The sequence below is a fragment of the Puma concolor genome, chromosome B4 (genome assembly GCF_028749965.1).
Source record: "Puma concolor isolate L17-30 chromosome B4, mPumCon1.1.hap2, whole genome shotgun sequence".
In the NCBI taxonomy this organism is placed as follows: domain Eukaryota; kingdom Metazoa; phylum Chordata; class Mammalia; order Carnivora; family Felidae; genus Puma; species Puma concolor.
Genome location: NC_141673.1, coordinates 59,095,536 through 59,112,119, shown reverse-complemented (window position 1 = coordinate 59,112,119; position 16,584 = coordinate 59,095,536). Strand labels below are relative to the sequence as shown.

Sequence of the window (16,584 nt, the reverse complement as noted above, 5' to 3'; positions counted from 1 at the left end):
CTCTGAGCAAAGTGAGCCCAGAGGAAGCTCTGGTTTGGTGAAAAGGTCCAGTGCCTTCCGGATTCTTCTCACTCTCCTTGCCATCAATGGGACAGGTCCTCCATGCTGGTCCCTTTCCTGCCAGGGACGGACTGGTGTGAGCACTTGGAGCCCTTCCCATTCCTCCACTAGAATTTAAAAAGTGAGAATGGTGGTGCAACCCTCTCTCATCTCTAACGTCAATTTCTGGCAGCCCACGACGTTGCCTGCTGCGTCCCTGAACTCTGACTTTCAGACACCCAAGGTACAACCTTAAAACACCGCCCAGAAGGGGGCAGTGGCCAGAAGCACATTCACCGGGCTCTGGGAACCGCCCGGCGCCTTCAGGACTCAAAGTAGCATTCCCGTGTGGTCTCGGGGCCGGGACAAAGGTCCGGCACTCAGCAGACACCTTAGACCTCGAGGCCTGGAAGCAGGGGTCCAGAGTCCCTCATCTTATCCCAAATCCCTGTTGCTCGGAATCTAAAACCCCAACTTCGTGGGAAGTCAGCCAGAAGGTATAAAAAACAAAACAAAACACCAAACCAAACATAAATGAACCCAGACCTCTTGGGGCGAAGGGGGGTGGCCCTTCCTCAACCCCACCCGTTGGTGACTCAACTCCCTCCAAACCAGGGCTTGCCCCTCCCGCGCCCGGTGCCAGGCGAGCAGGGCGGGGCGGGTACTAAGGTGGGCTCCATCCCCAGCCCTACGAGGGCGGACAAGCTCCGGCGTGTCCCCGCGGGTGTCCCTGTTTACTCTGAGCCCTGGGGCGAGGTGGGGGCGGGCCCTCGCAGCCCCTCCCCCACCCCGCCCCCCTTCTCCGAAGGCCCCAATCCCTGTCTCTGTTTTACGAAGTCTCCAAATCAAACCTCAGCCTTTCCGCGTATCTTCCTTGCGGACTGGAGGCCCCTGCCCCCCACTCCAGGCAGGAGAGGCACAGTCAGAGTTCCCCGAGGAAATCGGGCCTCCGCCCGGACCCCGGGTCCTGGATCCCTAGACGGGGCCTGAACTCCTAGGACACGACCCCGAGTTTCAAAGAGAAGCCCCTCAGCTCTCCTCGCCCACTGCCCAATCTCCCCTCGGCCCTTCAGCTCTCTGAAGCACGGGGGAGAGGGGAAGGCCCAGTCTGGGGAGAGGACGCTCCAGGCCCCAAACTGGCTAGCGGGGGTCCGGAGACCTCCACTCTAGGACCGCTGACCAGACCCAAATCCTGTCGCTGCGCTGACTCCCCCTCCCCAGGGCAGCGCGCCAAATCCGCGCATGCGCACTCACAGGATTGCCGCGTAGCTCTTTCTCCCCCCCCCCCCTTCTTTCCCCGCCCCTTCTCTCCCTCCCTCCTTTGCCGGTCCCCTCCCTCTCCCCCCCTCGCCCCCCCGTCGCGGCACCTCAGTCCGGGGAACAGTGGTGCGAGCTCCAGGCCCGTGCACTGAGGAGGCGGAAACCGGGGGAGCCCCCAGAGCTCCATCAGGCCCCTTCCAAACGCTCCCCCACCCGGTCCACGCCCCCCACCCCCTACCCCGCCTCCTCCCAATTGTGCATTTTTGCAGCCGGAGGCGGCTCGGAGATGGGGTTGTGAGCTTCGCTCTGGGAGGGGGAAAGAGGGGAGAAGAGAAAAGCAGGGGGTGAAGGGTTTGGATTTGGGAGGAGGGGGCGGGCGCACCCCCGACAGCAGGCCCTCCCCAAGGGGCTCTGAACTCTACCTCTTCACCCACGCCCCTGATGCTCTTTGCTTAAGGATAGGATAAGAATAGAGGAGGAGGAGGGGAGAAGGAGGAAAAAGGGGGACCCCCCAATTGGGGGGGGCGACGGCAAGAAGTAGCAGGACCAGAGGGGAGGGGGCTGCTGCTTGCATCAGCCCACACCATGCTGACCCCGCCGCTGCTGCTGTTGCTGCCCCTGCTCTCAGCTCTCGTCGCGGCCGCTATCGATGGTGAGTGAGATTCCGCGGCCCCCTTGGACCCCTGGGGACACCCACTACCCAGCCCCCACTCCTGCGCTCAGATGGGGAAGGGAGACGCGGGAGGGGGTGCCTTTTGTTATCCCAGTCCAGCTGACACAGCAGCGGCCCGACTGGGGGCGGGGATGGGGGTCCGATTTGGAGGATGGGGGCCCAGGGCAAATGATGCTTCCGGGACCCCCCAGCCCAAACAAAGACCAGAGGCCTGGGAAGAGAGAAAAGGGCTCCCCTTTTTTCTGATCCTGGGATCCAGAGGCCTTCTCCTCCTGTCTCTGGTTGGGGAGGGCCTCTGCCTCCCCTACATCCTCCACCCCCCCCCCCCCACCCCCATCTGAAATGTGAAGGAATCCGGATTTGCAATGTACGGCTGCAAAGGGGTGGGGGGGCTTTTGCAGTGGCCTCTGAATCTGGAAGGGGGAGCTGGGTCAGGGTTGCCCTGCTGGGCAGAGGGCAGGCAGGCCCGGGAAGGCTGTGGGTGGGAAGAGGGAAGGCCACAGGGAAGGCCCCCTGCTTGGGTGTGGAATCTGGGCCTGGGGAGTCCAAGCTTGGAGGCCTAGGTCCAGGATCCAGCGGGCTACCCGCCTGGGTTCCTAAGCGGGCACTTCCCCCTCTCAGGGCCTCTGTCAGTAGCCTGGATAGGGCTGGGTGGGGGTGGGGGGGGGCAGCGATGCTATGTGACTTTGAATTTTCCTTCTTAATTCCTGGGAGCTTTGAGATGAAAAACGTCAGATGTCATCATTGGGGAAGGGGACTGGAGAATGGCCTGGAATGCTGAGGTGGGAGGGAGGAAAAAAGCTGCTTTCTCCCTGACTTCTGGCTTGATCACAGTTTGGACAGGAAGGAGAGTTGGAGGTTGGATGGGGGTTATGGCTATGGCCCTACCCCCCAATTCTCTGCTCCTTTAGGAAATGTGTTTATTTCTCTCCACCTTTGCCCCATACACACACATTTTGTATATTACAGTTAGGCTTGGGCTAGAACAGAGTCTTTTTGGGGAAATGGGGTGTCCCCTCTCCCCTCTCTATGTCAGCTATTTTTCTCTTGCTTGTGAGTCACTGGTTCAAGTCTTGCCCAAGCTTTGAGCTAGGATCATGGGGTTGGGCTGGGCTGGGCCCCTATTTGAGGAGGGTGGGATCTCATCCCTTCCCGTCATTTTGGTCCATCCAACCAGGGAAAAACCTGGACCCAGTATCATCATGCACCCCTCCTCCATCTTCTAAATTTTGCCAGGTTAGGATTGGGAAAGTTTTTCTCTGAAACCAGATTGTCTCTCCCTCTCCTCCCCTCCCCCCAGCTTGCTTCAGTTAGAGAAGAGAGGTTAGGGAGTCGGGAAGTAACTGTGCCCCCAAAAGACAGTATTTTCAGTGGCTCCCAGTTATGTTGACTGTCTGTTCCCTTCTCTGCCACTACCTCAGTTATCTGCCCAAGAGGAGAAAAGAGGCTTTCTCTTGAATATTCTCTCTAGACCAGTCCTCACAGGCAGCCCTAGCCCATGACTTCCTTGTTATACATGTTCTTTCCTCTTTTTCTCAACCCTGTGAGGTGGGAGGGGAAACTAAGGCAGAGAGGTTTGGGCACATGACTTCTAGGGAGAATAGAAAAAAAATTTTAAGAGGAAAAGAGAGACCCTCACATCATGGGAGGATGGAGTTAGGAAGAAGCAAGAGGGGCCTCTTCGGAGAGCAGAAAAGTCCCCATCCCATTCAAGGATAGCACCAGATTGCTTCACCCCCAGACTTCTAAGGTGGTTCTATTTGCCACACTACAGGTTAGTTGCTGGTGAGTGGAAGTGGGAGAGATTGGACATGTTCTCCTTAACTGTTTCCCTGTCCTTTCTTAAAATTTCCACCAAGCCCACATCTGTAACCCAGCTCAAACCAAACTGTATCCAAAGTCCCAGGAAGAGGACCCTTCCCCAGACACACTCTACTACTCTTACCTTGGGAATGGAAATATGAATCATCGGTTCTACCCCACTCTGAAGGGGGGGAAAGGGGTATTGTACAGACCTGTAGGGCTGGTGCTATCCAGGGCAGCCCAGAGGATTCTCTTATCTCTACCCCTGCCCTCATGCCTTGGGCCCACTGACTTCTTTCTCCAAAGAAGGAAACCTTTTGACCCCAGATACCTAACTTTGTGTCTAAACTTTCTCTCTGCTGCTATCGCAGGCCTTGCTGCTTTCCCTCTAGGGGAGCAGCCCTAGGAGTCTTCCCCACCTCTTCTGCCTCGTCTGCTCCACCTGAACTCACCCCAGTGTCCCCTTCTCTTTGGGGAGCCATGTCACCCCCACTAGTAAACAGAATTGAGTGTACTTGCTATCAGGGAGGATGAGGAAATGGATGAGGTGGGAATGGGAAAAAGGGTCATTGAGGACCCTGCTGAGCTTAGGAACATCTTGTAGTGGGGAGGGCAGCCCCAGGCAGTTATGGCTCAGGGAAGGCCGACTGCCTCCCTCTTTCCACACCCCTCTCCACACACGCCCTTGAGCCAGTTGTATTACCAGTTATCAGACAAGCTGGACAGTTGAAGTGAGTTATGAGGCTGAGGTGTTTGCCTCCTGGCTCTCTGAGAGAAACTTCCAAACTCCTTTTTTCCCCAGTCAGACCCCCATCCTTGAACATCTCCCCTTCCCCTGGTCTTTCAAAGCAGGGATGTTTAGCACAACGATTTGGAGATTGGAGGAATATTTTGATGGTAGAGGCTTCTTCTTTTCTTCCAATCTTGCTCCCCCTTCCTCCATTTTCTCTCCTCCCCCCCCCTCCATATATGTATGTTGTTGTTTGTTTTGGTTTTTGGTTTTTGGTTTTTTTGTTTGCCTCCAACCTCTCCACTGTCACTGAACCTCTTAAGGATGTCAGTTGGGGTCCCGGCTAGAGCCAGATCCTGTCCAAATCCGCCCAACTCCTCAAGACTCCATGCTTTAAGGAGCCCCTCTTTACTCAAGTCAAACTTTCTTTCCTCCTGCTGCGGTCTCCGCCTTTGCACATCAGAACCCCGAGCCTAGGGCATATTGCCCCTCAGTAGTCTCTTGTCAGCATCCCCCCACTCTGTGTACTCTCCAGGATTCAAGCCTTCTGGCTCTGTATGGAGAGCTCACCGCCCTTGGGGAATCTGGGTGCAGCTGATTGGGGCCATGAAAGGGTCCTTGACCTGGTGGAGCTGGGTGCCCCTGTGAGCATTTGGAGAACTTAGTCCCACCCCACTGTATTCAGTCCCAGATTTCAGCCCAGTTAGCAGGATCCTGCATTGTTTGGAGAAGGAAGCAGTTGGCTTTGGAGTGCTTCCGGTGCAGTGGCCCCAGGCACTAGTGTAAAAACTCCCCAGGAAAGAGGTGAGGGATAGTGGTGGGGGAGAGGTGTTTGTCCCTCTTGCTCCCTCAGGGGAGATGAGAGTCTCTCCGAGGCCTTGGCTTCTCTGGTTGAAGAGCTCCAGTCTTCTTCCCCTAACTCCCTATTCTTTGGGAGGCAATAACCCTTGTTCTGGGTATTCCTTGGGAAAGAACTGCTACAGCAGGGACTCTGTCTCCATAAGTCAGGATATATGCTGCCCCCACCCTACTCTGAGTCTCGGGGGCTTGTTGTTTTTTGGGTTCATCCTAAGACAACTGTGCCATTATCTTGGCAGCCTCTGGGCTGAGACCCCTTCCTGTCTATTTTTCCTCTGTCTGCTGTCATTGGTGTGTGCTCTCTTGGCCTCTCCGAACCTTTGTCTCTCATCCTCCTGGTTCATCTCTGTCTGGTTGCCCACCCTTTGTGGCATTCTCTGTCTATCTTTTTTAGTCTCCATTGCTTGATTTGTCTCTACCTGTCTCCATCCACTTCCATCCAGGCCTGGGATGGGCATCTCAAAACTCCGTGGGAGTGAGCATCTCTCCTGGGCTTTCCCACATGCTCTCTTTCCCACCTCGCCATTTTGGAATTATTCTCCCCCTCCCAGGTCAGAGTCGGAATGTCCAGTTCTGCAGTTCGCCCTTCACTTTCCTCCAAATTTCTCTCTCTTTTTCCCCCTCCACTACTTTTAGGAATGGATTTTGGAGAGAATGTTTCTGGAGGAAGGGAACTTGATACCTTTATGGGCTGAGTAATAGGGGAAAGGAGATATTTCAGAAGGAAAGGGGGAGGTTAGACTTCTCTCAGAACTTCCTCATGACCTGAGAACTGGAGAAAGGTGTGGGGAACGGGTCAGGAGCTTAGACCTTCTCCTTCTGCTGAGCATAAACCATGCGTGTGTGTTGGGGGTAGGCTTATAAAGGCCTTATAAAGGCCTGGTGAGAGATATGATGACCTCTGGGGGGGGTTGAGGGGTTGAATTTTGCTTGTGGGGAAAGGAAAAGATGGTGGGGAGGTCACTGGTCAGGCTAATGTCCTGCTGAGTCAATATTGACTCAGGATGGAGGGGGAGACCCTTCCCCTCCCCTGGCAGTCCAAGCCATCCCGTCTGTACGTCTGTCCAGGCCGCAAAAGCAGAGTCCCAGACTCAGGAATGACAAAAATGTGTCTGAGCCTCACTGAGCTGCGGGAAGGAGCCACCGGGTAACACCCAAAATACATAAAATTCAGTGAAAAGCTCTCGGTTTGGGTCTGGGAGGCCCTGCTGCCCCACCCCCCTATGTTTGAAAGTTTAGATTCCTGCAGGCTCTGCCCCCCAGCCCCTGGCCACCCCCAGCTCTTCTGTTCCTTTAGATATCTCACGTGGTTCCCTTTAGAAAATATCCCACTGCTAACACAGCCTATCTCTCCCTCTGCTGTGTCTGCTCTTGAAAAGGGCCCCAAGGGTCCCCTTCATGCTTTCCTGGCCCCAAGTCTCCCGGTCCTTTAGGACACGCCATCTGAGGTCGCAGCTCCCTTGCTCCCAAGGGGAGCTCCCAAGGGGATCAATGGATGGGTCTCCTCTTCTGGAGAAGACTCCCTCAGGGTTTGTCCTTTCCTGTCATCCTCTCTTCTCTAGCCAGGCACTCTCGCCCTCCTTCCCCACCCCACCCCCAAGGTCCCGGAATGGGACAGAGGACAACAGCCAAGGCTCAAGCAGGGCAGTGGGGTCCGTGTTGTGTCTGGACACACACCCAAGCCTACACCTCCTGTCCTGGCTCCAGCTTGGTGGCCCTGGGGGCCATGGCTGGGCTGGGTGCCTGGGTTTGAGGGGGGGGGGGGCAGGGGTGTTGGCCAGAGTTAGCATGGCGGTCACATTCATCTCCAGGCAAAGCTGAGAACAGACGGCCCCTGTGTCCCGGCGTTCTTGCTGCAACCTCACTCACTCTCCTCCCTCTCCAGTCCTCTCCTCCTTCTTCTCCTTCCTCTGTCTTCCCTCTCTGTTCTGTTCTTGTCCCTCTCTGCCTCCTCCACCTCCCCCTCCTCTTTGAGGAGCCCTGAAGGTCACTGCCACCCCCTATAATCTCTTTCCCCACTCCTAGTGCCAGAGGACCAAAATATTCTCCCTGCCAGTTCCTTTTCTTCATCCTTTTTCATCTGGCTCCATCCTCATGGTCAGTGAGGAAACCACCTGTTCAGTTACCCATCACTCTGTGCCTCAGTTTCCTCGTCCGTACAATGGAGATTGCAACAGTACCCACCTCCCAGGGTTTTGAGGATCTAAATGAATTAACATGAACAAAGTGTTTCAGGTCAGTGGCTGACGAGTAGTGACCATGTTGAAAAGTGTTAGTTAGCTCCTATCATTAGGAAGCCCCAATTCTCATGAGGGGTGGGAGGCAGAGGAGGCTAGTGGTTGCTCCCGAACTTAGGCCATGTTGTTCCCTCACCTTAGCGGCGGGCCACAAAGATGGGTTTTGTGGCTGCTAGCGTCAGATGCAGAAGGCTCAGCTGAGGGGAGTGGGGTTGGCTGGCAGTTCTAAGCAGATTACAAGTGCCCTACCCCACCCCCACTGCAGCTCCCTCCCACCTCAGAGGGAGGCTTCTCTTGGCTATGTAGACTGCCCCAAAGTAGGTTATTTGTTTCTTTCCTCCCCACTCCCCCTGAAGGAAATCAAAGACAGGCTTCAGCGTTCAAACTCCAGATTCCTGGGGCTTTCTTCACCATCCCTGACAGGAAGGAAGTGCTGTCACATATCTCTCCAAGATCCTTGTGCTGCCTGGTCCCTTGGGAGCAGTGCAGCGCCCCCAGGTCCCTCCGCCCCGGGGCCTGAAGAGGTGCTGCGATGGGACAGGGGCCCCGAGTGCTCCTCTTCCTTTCCTTCCCCCATCCCCCACTCCCCCCCTCCACAAGAGCACATCTGGTTTGTGAATCTCTCTCATTCCAGCTTTCCGAGTTTGCCAGCTGCTGTTTCCTCTGCCGAGTTCAGGCCAAAAATGGGGGTGGGGACAGCTGGGGGGGGTGCAAAGTGAGGGCCAATGGAGGGGGGATCATGGCTGGGACACGGAGTGGAGGGGATGTTGGAGTGGCCAACCAGTGACCTCACGGGGCTGTGAGTTCTGCCTTGAGGAGGAGTGGGGGCGTGGACTAAGTCCATGTGAAGGGGTGGGGGTGGCATGGGGGCCATTTCTGGGCTCCAAACGGCCCATCTGCCTCTCTAGTCCCATTCCAGCCCTTTCTACCCGCCCCCAGCCAGTCTCGGCTGGCCAGGGGAAGAGGACCGGTCTCCGGCATGCTAACTAGGCTGGCGGGCTGTTTCCCCGGGAAGACCTCACAGCTGGCCCAGTGGGGCAATGAACTCAGCATTATCCACCTCCTCAAGGGGCCTTTATTCCCTGCTCAGGGTGGGAGGTAGGGGAGGGGGACGCCGCGGGTGGGGGAGCCTGGCCAGGCCATCCTTGATGTGTTTCCTGAACTCGGCTCTCATCCTGGCCAGGGGCCTGGGTGCAGTCCCTTCTGCCAGAGATGGGGGTTAGGGAGGGAGGACATCGTCTCCGTGTGGCCCTCCTCAGACTCTATCCCTTCCTGCTCAGAGCCCTGACATACTTTATTTATACTCTGTCTCAGCCCTGAGCTCATTCTGCCCTGCATTTGAGTTAGTTGTGTACAGCTGTCTTCCCAGGGGGACTGGGGCTTCCAAGGGGGCATCTCACTCCTCCTTGGCACCCCAGGCTGGTCTTCAGTGCATGCCAGCTGAATAGAGATGGAATTTACAACAGGCCAAGGAAAAGGCAATGATGGGCTGGGAGACTGGGAACCCAGCCCTGGGTGGGGATGAGGGAGAGCAGGGGACTTTTCTTCCCATGGAGGACATGGTGACGGGGTTGGAAGGAAAAGCTCCTGAGGATGTCTCCGTGGGAGCTGGGAGGCTGATGCGGACTGCCCTGGCTAAAAGCTTAACGTTGGCTCAACTGGTTTGAGTCCGGGTTTGGTCACTTGCCTGCTATGTGACCCCACCTTTTCTGGGGCTTGGCTTCCTCATCTATGAATGATGGTATTAGTAACACTACCTATTTTGTCATATTGTGGAGAGGATTAAATGAGATGATACATGGAAAGAATGGGCTGACTACAGTTCCCATGCATACTGAGCCCACAGTAAGAGTTAGTGTTACCATTCTTAATTCCTCCTTGGAGAATGAGGCAAGAAATCTAGGTGGGAGCAGAGGAAGGTGAAGAGGGGGTGAAGGACAGGGCAAAGAGGTCCTGGATGTAGTAACTCCACAGGTTAACTGGCCTGAAACCAGCTCCCAGTCACCCTTCTGCTGCGGCTCTTCAGTTGTGGCATCCTGAGCTGTCTTCTGTGCCTTTTATCTCAGATGACATCTACTGAAAGCCCTCCTTGAGGTTTAACCAACAAGGGGAACCGTGTCTTTAGAGAATGGAGGTGGAGGCAGGGCTCCCTACCCTGCCTTGCCTTTCCCTCCTATACTTCTGCTGATACAGTCTCTAAGTCATCACTGTGCCGAGGGCACCCCCCACCACTTCCTGTCTGGGGCCTGGCGGTTAGGAGTTGGAGATGGGCAGGGTGATGGGTTTCAGGGACCAGGAGTGCCACAGAGGGCAGACTGAGCAAAGAGGTTAGAAAAGAACAGCCCTTAGGGTGCCTGGCTTGATTGGAAGAGCGTGGGATTCTTGATCTCAGGGTTGTGAGTTCAAGCCCCACATTGGGCTTAGAGCTCACTCAAAAATAAATAAATAAATAAATAAATAAATGAATAAGTGAATAAACAAACAAATAAAGTGGCTCTCGGTTTCTAGGGGGAGGGAAAGGAAGATAAAGAGAAAAAATGTCAAAGGCCTAAGTCCTGATCTTTCACCATCACTCTCGGTCAACAAAACTGGGGCCGCTGGTGTCTGACCAGAGTAATGCAGAACAGCAAGGGCTTTGACCCTGAGAACTGGAGAGGCACACTGGACAGGCAGCATCTGGGGTGGATGAGCAGGCTGTAAGATACGTTTCCTGCATCCTTCGCCTCCCCCCCACCACAGGTACACGGTATTCCGGGAGTATCCCACAGCCGCCTGCCAACCTAGGTACCTGGACTGTAGCTCAGAGTCTGGGCCAGATGGGCCTGATGCTGGGGAAGGAAGAGGAGCTCTAGGGACTTTAAGGTCGTAGAGTTGCCCTCCACCTTTCATTGTTTTCTTTCCTTACTCCTAGCCCCTAAGACTTGTAGCCCCAAACAGTTTGCCTGCAGAGACCAGATCACCTGTATCTCCAAAGGCTGGCGGTGTGATGGTGAGAGGGACTGCCCGGACGGATCCGATGAGGCCCCTGAGATTTGTAAGTACTTTTTCTGATCCCTTCTCCTAAACACCTTTTCCTTTTGGCTCAGGAAGTTTGGGATAAGGACGACTGATCTCTAGCCTGGTGTGGACCTTGCTCTGTGATTGTTTGTCCATGACACAGCTAAAACTATTCTCTCCCCCTCTTCAAAGTGCCCGGCACGGTGCATGATGTGCTCAGAATGACACATCCGATTGCTCCTTTAGCGGCTGTACCCCCAAGCCTGCCAGAGACTTTGTTGTCTGGGCTGACAGCTTTGCTGGAAGGAGAGAGCCCAGCTTCCCTTCCCTTCTTGCTCAGTCCTCTTCTTCCCACCTCTGAGACTTCTGACTCTTAATAAGTGCCCCCAGGTCTTGCCGGACCCTCTTCCTGTCCTCAGGTTCCCAGGCCAAAGGCCACTGGCTCTTACTCAGTCTCTGTACCAGAAGCCCCACCCCTGTGCGTTTCCCGCCACCCCCGCCTTCCCCTGCCCCAGTAAGTGGTGTAATCAGAGGCAGCTGTTTAAACTGGGAGAAAGGTCCGCACCCAGCCTTTACCCTGCCAGTGGGGGGTGGAGGATTTGCTGGCGGGACCCCAGAGTGTTGGGCAGCTGGCAGAGTCCTGGGGTCTCCACCTTCAGCCTCTCGCTGCTTGGCCAATCGGGGCCAGGGTCTAGGAGACCCTGCATTCCTAGTTCTGTCCCTATTCTCTCTCCCAGGTTTATCCTGCTCCAGCTCTATTCCCTGTCCTCTCCCTATACCCTCACCCACAATGGTCAGGAGTAATTTTAGGGCCAGAAAGGGAGCCAGTCGTTCTCTCTGTCTTTTCCCCATACCCTGCCCTTGAGGGGTAGAGTCGGGGATAGTCTTCAAGTGTTTCTATGGTGAGGGGAGTTCAGCCTGGAGATTCTTCTTGCCAGATACCACCTTTACGCCCTACTTTGTTTTACCCTGATGCTTGATGTGGGGGTGATGGTAACCACGCAGAAGGGCCTGATCTTTCTTCAGTTTGATGCAGACCCCACCTTAGACACATCCCCACATTGTTTGCACTCATGTACCCTCCCAGACGCATCAGGGGGGGCCCTGATGCATCCCTCCCCACCACCATCACCACCACCACCACACACACACACGCACACACACACACACACACAGAGACCAGGTCACACGTCAGCACAGACACATTCTTATAGCAACACAGAGTCCACACTCTCAAACAAGGATGCAGAAGCCCAACCTCAGACAGACGCCCCCAGACACTCATAAAAATCCAGACTCACTCCTGAAGGACATGGAAATGCACAGACTGAGGCCAGAAGCACCAGCACAGACCAGCACGTGCAGACACACCCTCACTCCACACTCCTCACTCCTCACCTCCTTCACCCGTGTACAGGTACTCCTCCCCAGGCATACATGGACAGATGGGCTCACACACAGATACTCTCTCACACACCCTGTCCAGGCATGGGAGCCAGGGTGCAGTGGTCTGTCTCCCAACGCAGGGCTCAGCCAGCATCCTAACCTGCTTGGCCTCCTTAGGATTCCCTGAGGAGCTCTACCCTTCTCACCCTGACCCATCTTCCTGGGCAACAAAGGAAGTACCAGAGACATCATCAGTGGGCCACAACCCTTGATGCTTCCCAAATCCTTCCACTAGGCAGGCTGCTCTGGGATTGGGCATCTAGAGTGGTATCGTCCAACAGAAATATAATGTGAGCCACATATGCAATTTTGAAATTTTCTGGTAGCCACATTAAAAGAGGTAAGAGTAGGGGCACCTGGGTGGCTCAGTTGGTTAAGTGTCCGACTTCAGCTCAGGTCTGGTCTTGATCTCTCAGTCTGTGAGTTCGAGCCCCGCGTTGGGCTCTGTGCTGACAGCTCAGAGCCTGGAGCCTGCTTTGGATTCTGTCTCTGTCTCTGTCTCTCTCTGCCCCTCCCCACTCATACTCTACCTCTCTCTCAAAAATAAATAAACATTAAAAAAATAAAAAAAAAAAAAGAGGTAAGAGTAGTTAAGTGAAGTCAATTTTAATTTTATATTACCCAATGTATCTGAAATGTTATTATTTCTGTATATTAATCATATAATATTAGCAATGAGATCTTTTGCATTCTTTTTTGTGTATGTGGTATTAAGCCTTTATTTATTTATTTTTTATTTTTTATTTTTTTTTGGTATTAAGTCTTTAATGCCAGGGGCGCCTGGGTGGCTCAGTTGGTTGAGTGTCCGACTCTTCATTTCAGCTCAGGTCACGATCCCTGGGTCATGGGATTGAGCCCCGTGTCGAGCTCCATGCTGAGCATGGAGCCTGCTTAGGATTCTTTCTCTCTCTGTCGCCCATCTCCCCCACTCATGCTCCCTCTCTCTCAAAAAATAGAAAATAAATTAAATTAAAGAAAACTTAAGTCTTTAAAGCCAGTGTAGTATTTTATACTTACAGTTTGAACTAGTCGCATTTCAGGTGCACAATAGCCACATATGGCTGTTGCTATGTGTCGGACAGTGCAACTTCGTCTGGCTTTCAGCCCCGGCTCTGTGCCCTAGGGAGCTTTGGGAAGAAAGTGTTCTTTAACATTTGAGCCTCTCTGCCATGGACTCTGCTTTCCTTGGCTCCTCAAAACCTTTCGCCTCTAAATCTCAGCCCGTCTCTTGAGTGCACAGTGTGGAGGTGTTGGGGTCCGTACGTATCGGGCATGTGGGGAGCGGACTCTGCTGAAGGCCTAGTTCTTCCCTCTGCCCGGCTGCTCCTCGGTGTGTGGCTACCTTTGGGAATGATGACAAAGGGCCCTAGGTGGGAAAATCTAACCAGCCCCTGAGACCTCCTGAGATCTAAGAAATGCGGGTATCTGAAACCCCAGTCTTGGTGTCCTCATCGCCTCTCCTGGTGAACAAGTGGCTAGACTGGCTGTCCTTGTTCATGCCAGGCTTCCCATCTGCCCCCAGGTCCACAGAGTAAGGCCCAGCGATGTCAGCCAAATGAACACAATTGCCTGGGCACCGAGATGTGTATTCTCATGTCCCGCCTCTGCAACGGAGTCCAGGACTGCGTGGATGGTTCGGATGAGGGGCCCCACTGCCGAGGTAAGGGCTCTTCCACTTCTCCTGCCCCAGATGGATGCAGTGAGTTCTCAGCCAGGCCTGTGATGGGTCTGGAGGCCCACCATCCGAGGACTGTCCTCACACCTTCAGTGGGGATGAGGCCTTGTCCTGCTCCCATGCACAGAGATGCCACCAGATAGCAGCCCAAATCAGTGGGCCTTTGAGTTTGGAGCTTGGTCAACAGCCCTGTGGGGATCAGTATGGGTGCTGGCCTGGACACTTCTCTTTGGCCGTGTGTGCTTGGCCAAGTCACTACCTCTCTCCAAATCCCAGTATCCCACCTGTAAAATGAGAGCTTTGCACTAGGTCAGTATTTTCAAACCTTGTTGTTGTAGATAGTAGGGTCCTTTCTTCACATGGTTTCTTACATGCAACCTGAGTGTGAACAGGGAAAAAGAGATGCTGTGATTGAAGCTGGGGGTGGGGATGTGGAGTCTGGTTCACCTAATTCCCCGCTGATGCCCCAGAAGCCATCCCCCAGGAAATGCAGATCTTTGAGACACTCTGAAGCTGTTTGATGGGAGGTCATCCAGGCCGAGGAGGGAACGTTAGGATGATAGGTCCCTTCCCTGCTGTAGCTCAGGTCGCCAGCCCTGCCATTCTTCTCCCAAAGGCCCTGTGGGCCAGGGAGAGTCTGGGTCATGTGTGAGCAGTGGGGGAGGATTCCGTCGGTAAGGCAGAGACTCATACGTGCGAGGCAGGGAATAGGGAATAGTGACTTCTCCCTTCTACTGAGCTGAAGGTCTCCAGAGCTTGAGCAGGCCCCTGGGTGATGGTGGCGTCTGGGCCTGTACGCATGTCAGAAACATCTGCCTGTGGGAGGAGACACATCTGGATCCTGTTCACTGAGGGCAGGGAGTGTGGAGCAAGGGAGTCTGTGGAAGATTTTTATCCTTTCCTTGGGTTGATTTTGCATGTTTTTGTCTAGAGCTCCTGGGATGGGATGCAGAGCTTAGGCCTAGGGGCTGACTTGAATTACCATGCCCATCCCATCTTATCGAATGGTACATGTTCAAGTTTGCTTCCTTTTGAATACCTTGTCAGCATCAAAAACAACAAAGAACCTGGAGAACCTAGGGTCTGAACTCCCTTCTCTAATATGACAGAAGTTGGGCCTCCTTATCCTCCTGCCGCACATCCAAAAGAGAAATTCTTCTCTAGATTTTCCAGAACAAAAAATTACTCACCCCCCCCCCCCCCCCCCCCCGCTGATCTCCATCTTTTGTGGGGAAGGGCTGGACAGGCTGTTGGGTGGAGGTGGGGAGGAGAAGAAATAACCAGGGACTGGCCCCCCAGTCCAGCTCCTCCTGGCAGGCTTAGTGCTTCTAAACGTCTTAGCATCTCGGGCAGCTCTCTCTCCTAGGTGGGGGGGAAGTGGGGGTGTGAGGCCGCTGGACAAAGGGGTCTTTGTGGCCAGGCCGCCTGGCCCCACGCAAGGCCATTAATTGGGTCGCTGGTCTGGGGGGGCAGCTGCTCTCCCACCTCTTCCCCCTCCTGTCTCATTCCCTTCTGTCTCCCCTGTGGAAGTGGGTCAGCAGCAGGAGGAAAAGATTAGAGAAAGGTCCTGAGGGAACCAGTTTTGCTCCTCCTCTCATCTTCTACCTGGACCTCAGACCTTCTCTCTGAGGTCTCTAGGGCTTGAGGGATGGGCTGGAGAGGTGCTTCCAGACTAGAGCTGGGATCCTGAGGGGAGAGACCCCATCCCATGCCCACTCCTCACCCTCAGCCCCGAAGCCAGCATTGTGGTTCCTGGGCAGGGCAGATAAGAGGCATATGAAGAGAATGAGACTCACTGTCCTCGCTCCCTGTTGACCCCCACAACTGCCAGAGCCCCTCTTTCATGGAGACAGAGGGAGTCCAGAGCAGCCAGAGCAGGAAGATGTGGATTCTAAGCCATAATTGGCTGTGGGACCTTGGGCCTGTCTTATAACCTCCCTGGGCCTCAGTTTCCTCACTTGCAGAATATGTCAGATGATTCCTAAGCCCCTTCCATCTCTGACACTACAAGCCTTGGAAGTGGTTTCTGAAGGGTTGGCAGGAGTCGGGGGAAGGTTACGGTCTGGGTGTGGCCGCCAGGTCTGGGGGCCTGAGTGCGTGTCGCCTGCCCCCACACAGAGCTCCAAGGACAGTGTTCTCAGCTGGGCTGCCAGCACCACTGTGTCCCCACACTCAACGGGCCCACCTGCTACTGCAACAATAGCTTTCAACTACAGGCAGATGGCAAGACCTGCAAAGGTATGTGAGTGTGTGTGCTTGTGTGCACATGTGCGTATGCTGGGGTGGGTACTGGTGGGGACGGGTGTGGGGACGGCCAGTGGGCCTGGCCAGGGTAGGAGAAGAATGAGACAGAAGGTACAAGAGAGGAGGCACGATTACATGCCCTGCAGCCTGTGGGCATGACTGTGAGCCCTAACCACTTACTTCCACCAAATTCCACTAAATTCCTCTTAAAATTACATAGATCATATGTGAGTTTTCTTGTAAAAACATTAAAGCATTATAGATAAAAATCAAAGTCTCCTTCGACGAATCCTTTTCAGTTCTGCTCCCTTTTCCCTCTCTGGAGGTCAGCTGTGTTACCAGTTTGCTATCTCTCTCTCCAGTCCTTTTTCTGTGCATCTCTCTTCCTGTATTCACAGATGATCTAACTGAAAGTATTGTTTATGTGTGTGTGCTCTTTTTCACATACATATCATACTGTACATACTTCTCTTCAGTTTTCTCAATAGGTTCTAGAGATTTTTCGATATTAATATGTAGGGAGGGGGGAGCGCCTGGGCGGCTCCGTTGGTTGAGTGACTGGCTCTTGATTTCGGTTCAGGTCACGATCTCATGGTTCCTGGGATCAAACCCTGCATCGGGT

At 54.3% G+C, this 16,584-nt stretch overlaps 1 protein-coding gene across 2 annotated transcripts in view; it reads left to right on the top strand.

The window, feature by feature from the left end:
* The first annotated feature begins 1,388 nt into the window (after positions 1-1,388).
* LRP1 (LDL receptor related protein 1) overlaps positions 1,389-16,584 on the top strand; it is an 80,715-nt gene continuing 65,519 nt past the window's right edge. For both annotated transcript variants that reach the window (XM_086713032.1, XM_025926901.2), the window contains exons 1-4: positions 1,389-1,951; positions 10,512-10,634; positions 13,566-13,703; positions 15,837-15,956. In XM_086713032.1, the coding sequence (XP_086569158.1) occupies positions 1,885-1,951; positions 10,512-10,634; positions 13,566-13,703; positions 15,837-15,956 (448 nt within the window). In that variant the 5' untranslated portion in view covers positions 1,389-1,884. The remainder of the gene's footprint in view (positions 1,952-10,511; positions 10,635-13,565; positions 13,704-15,836; positions 15,957-16,584) is intronic.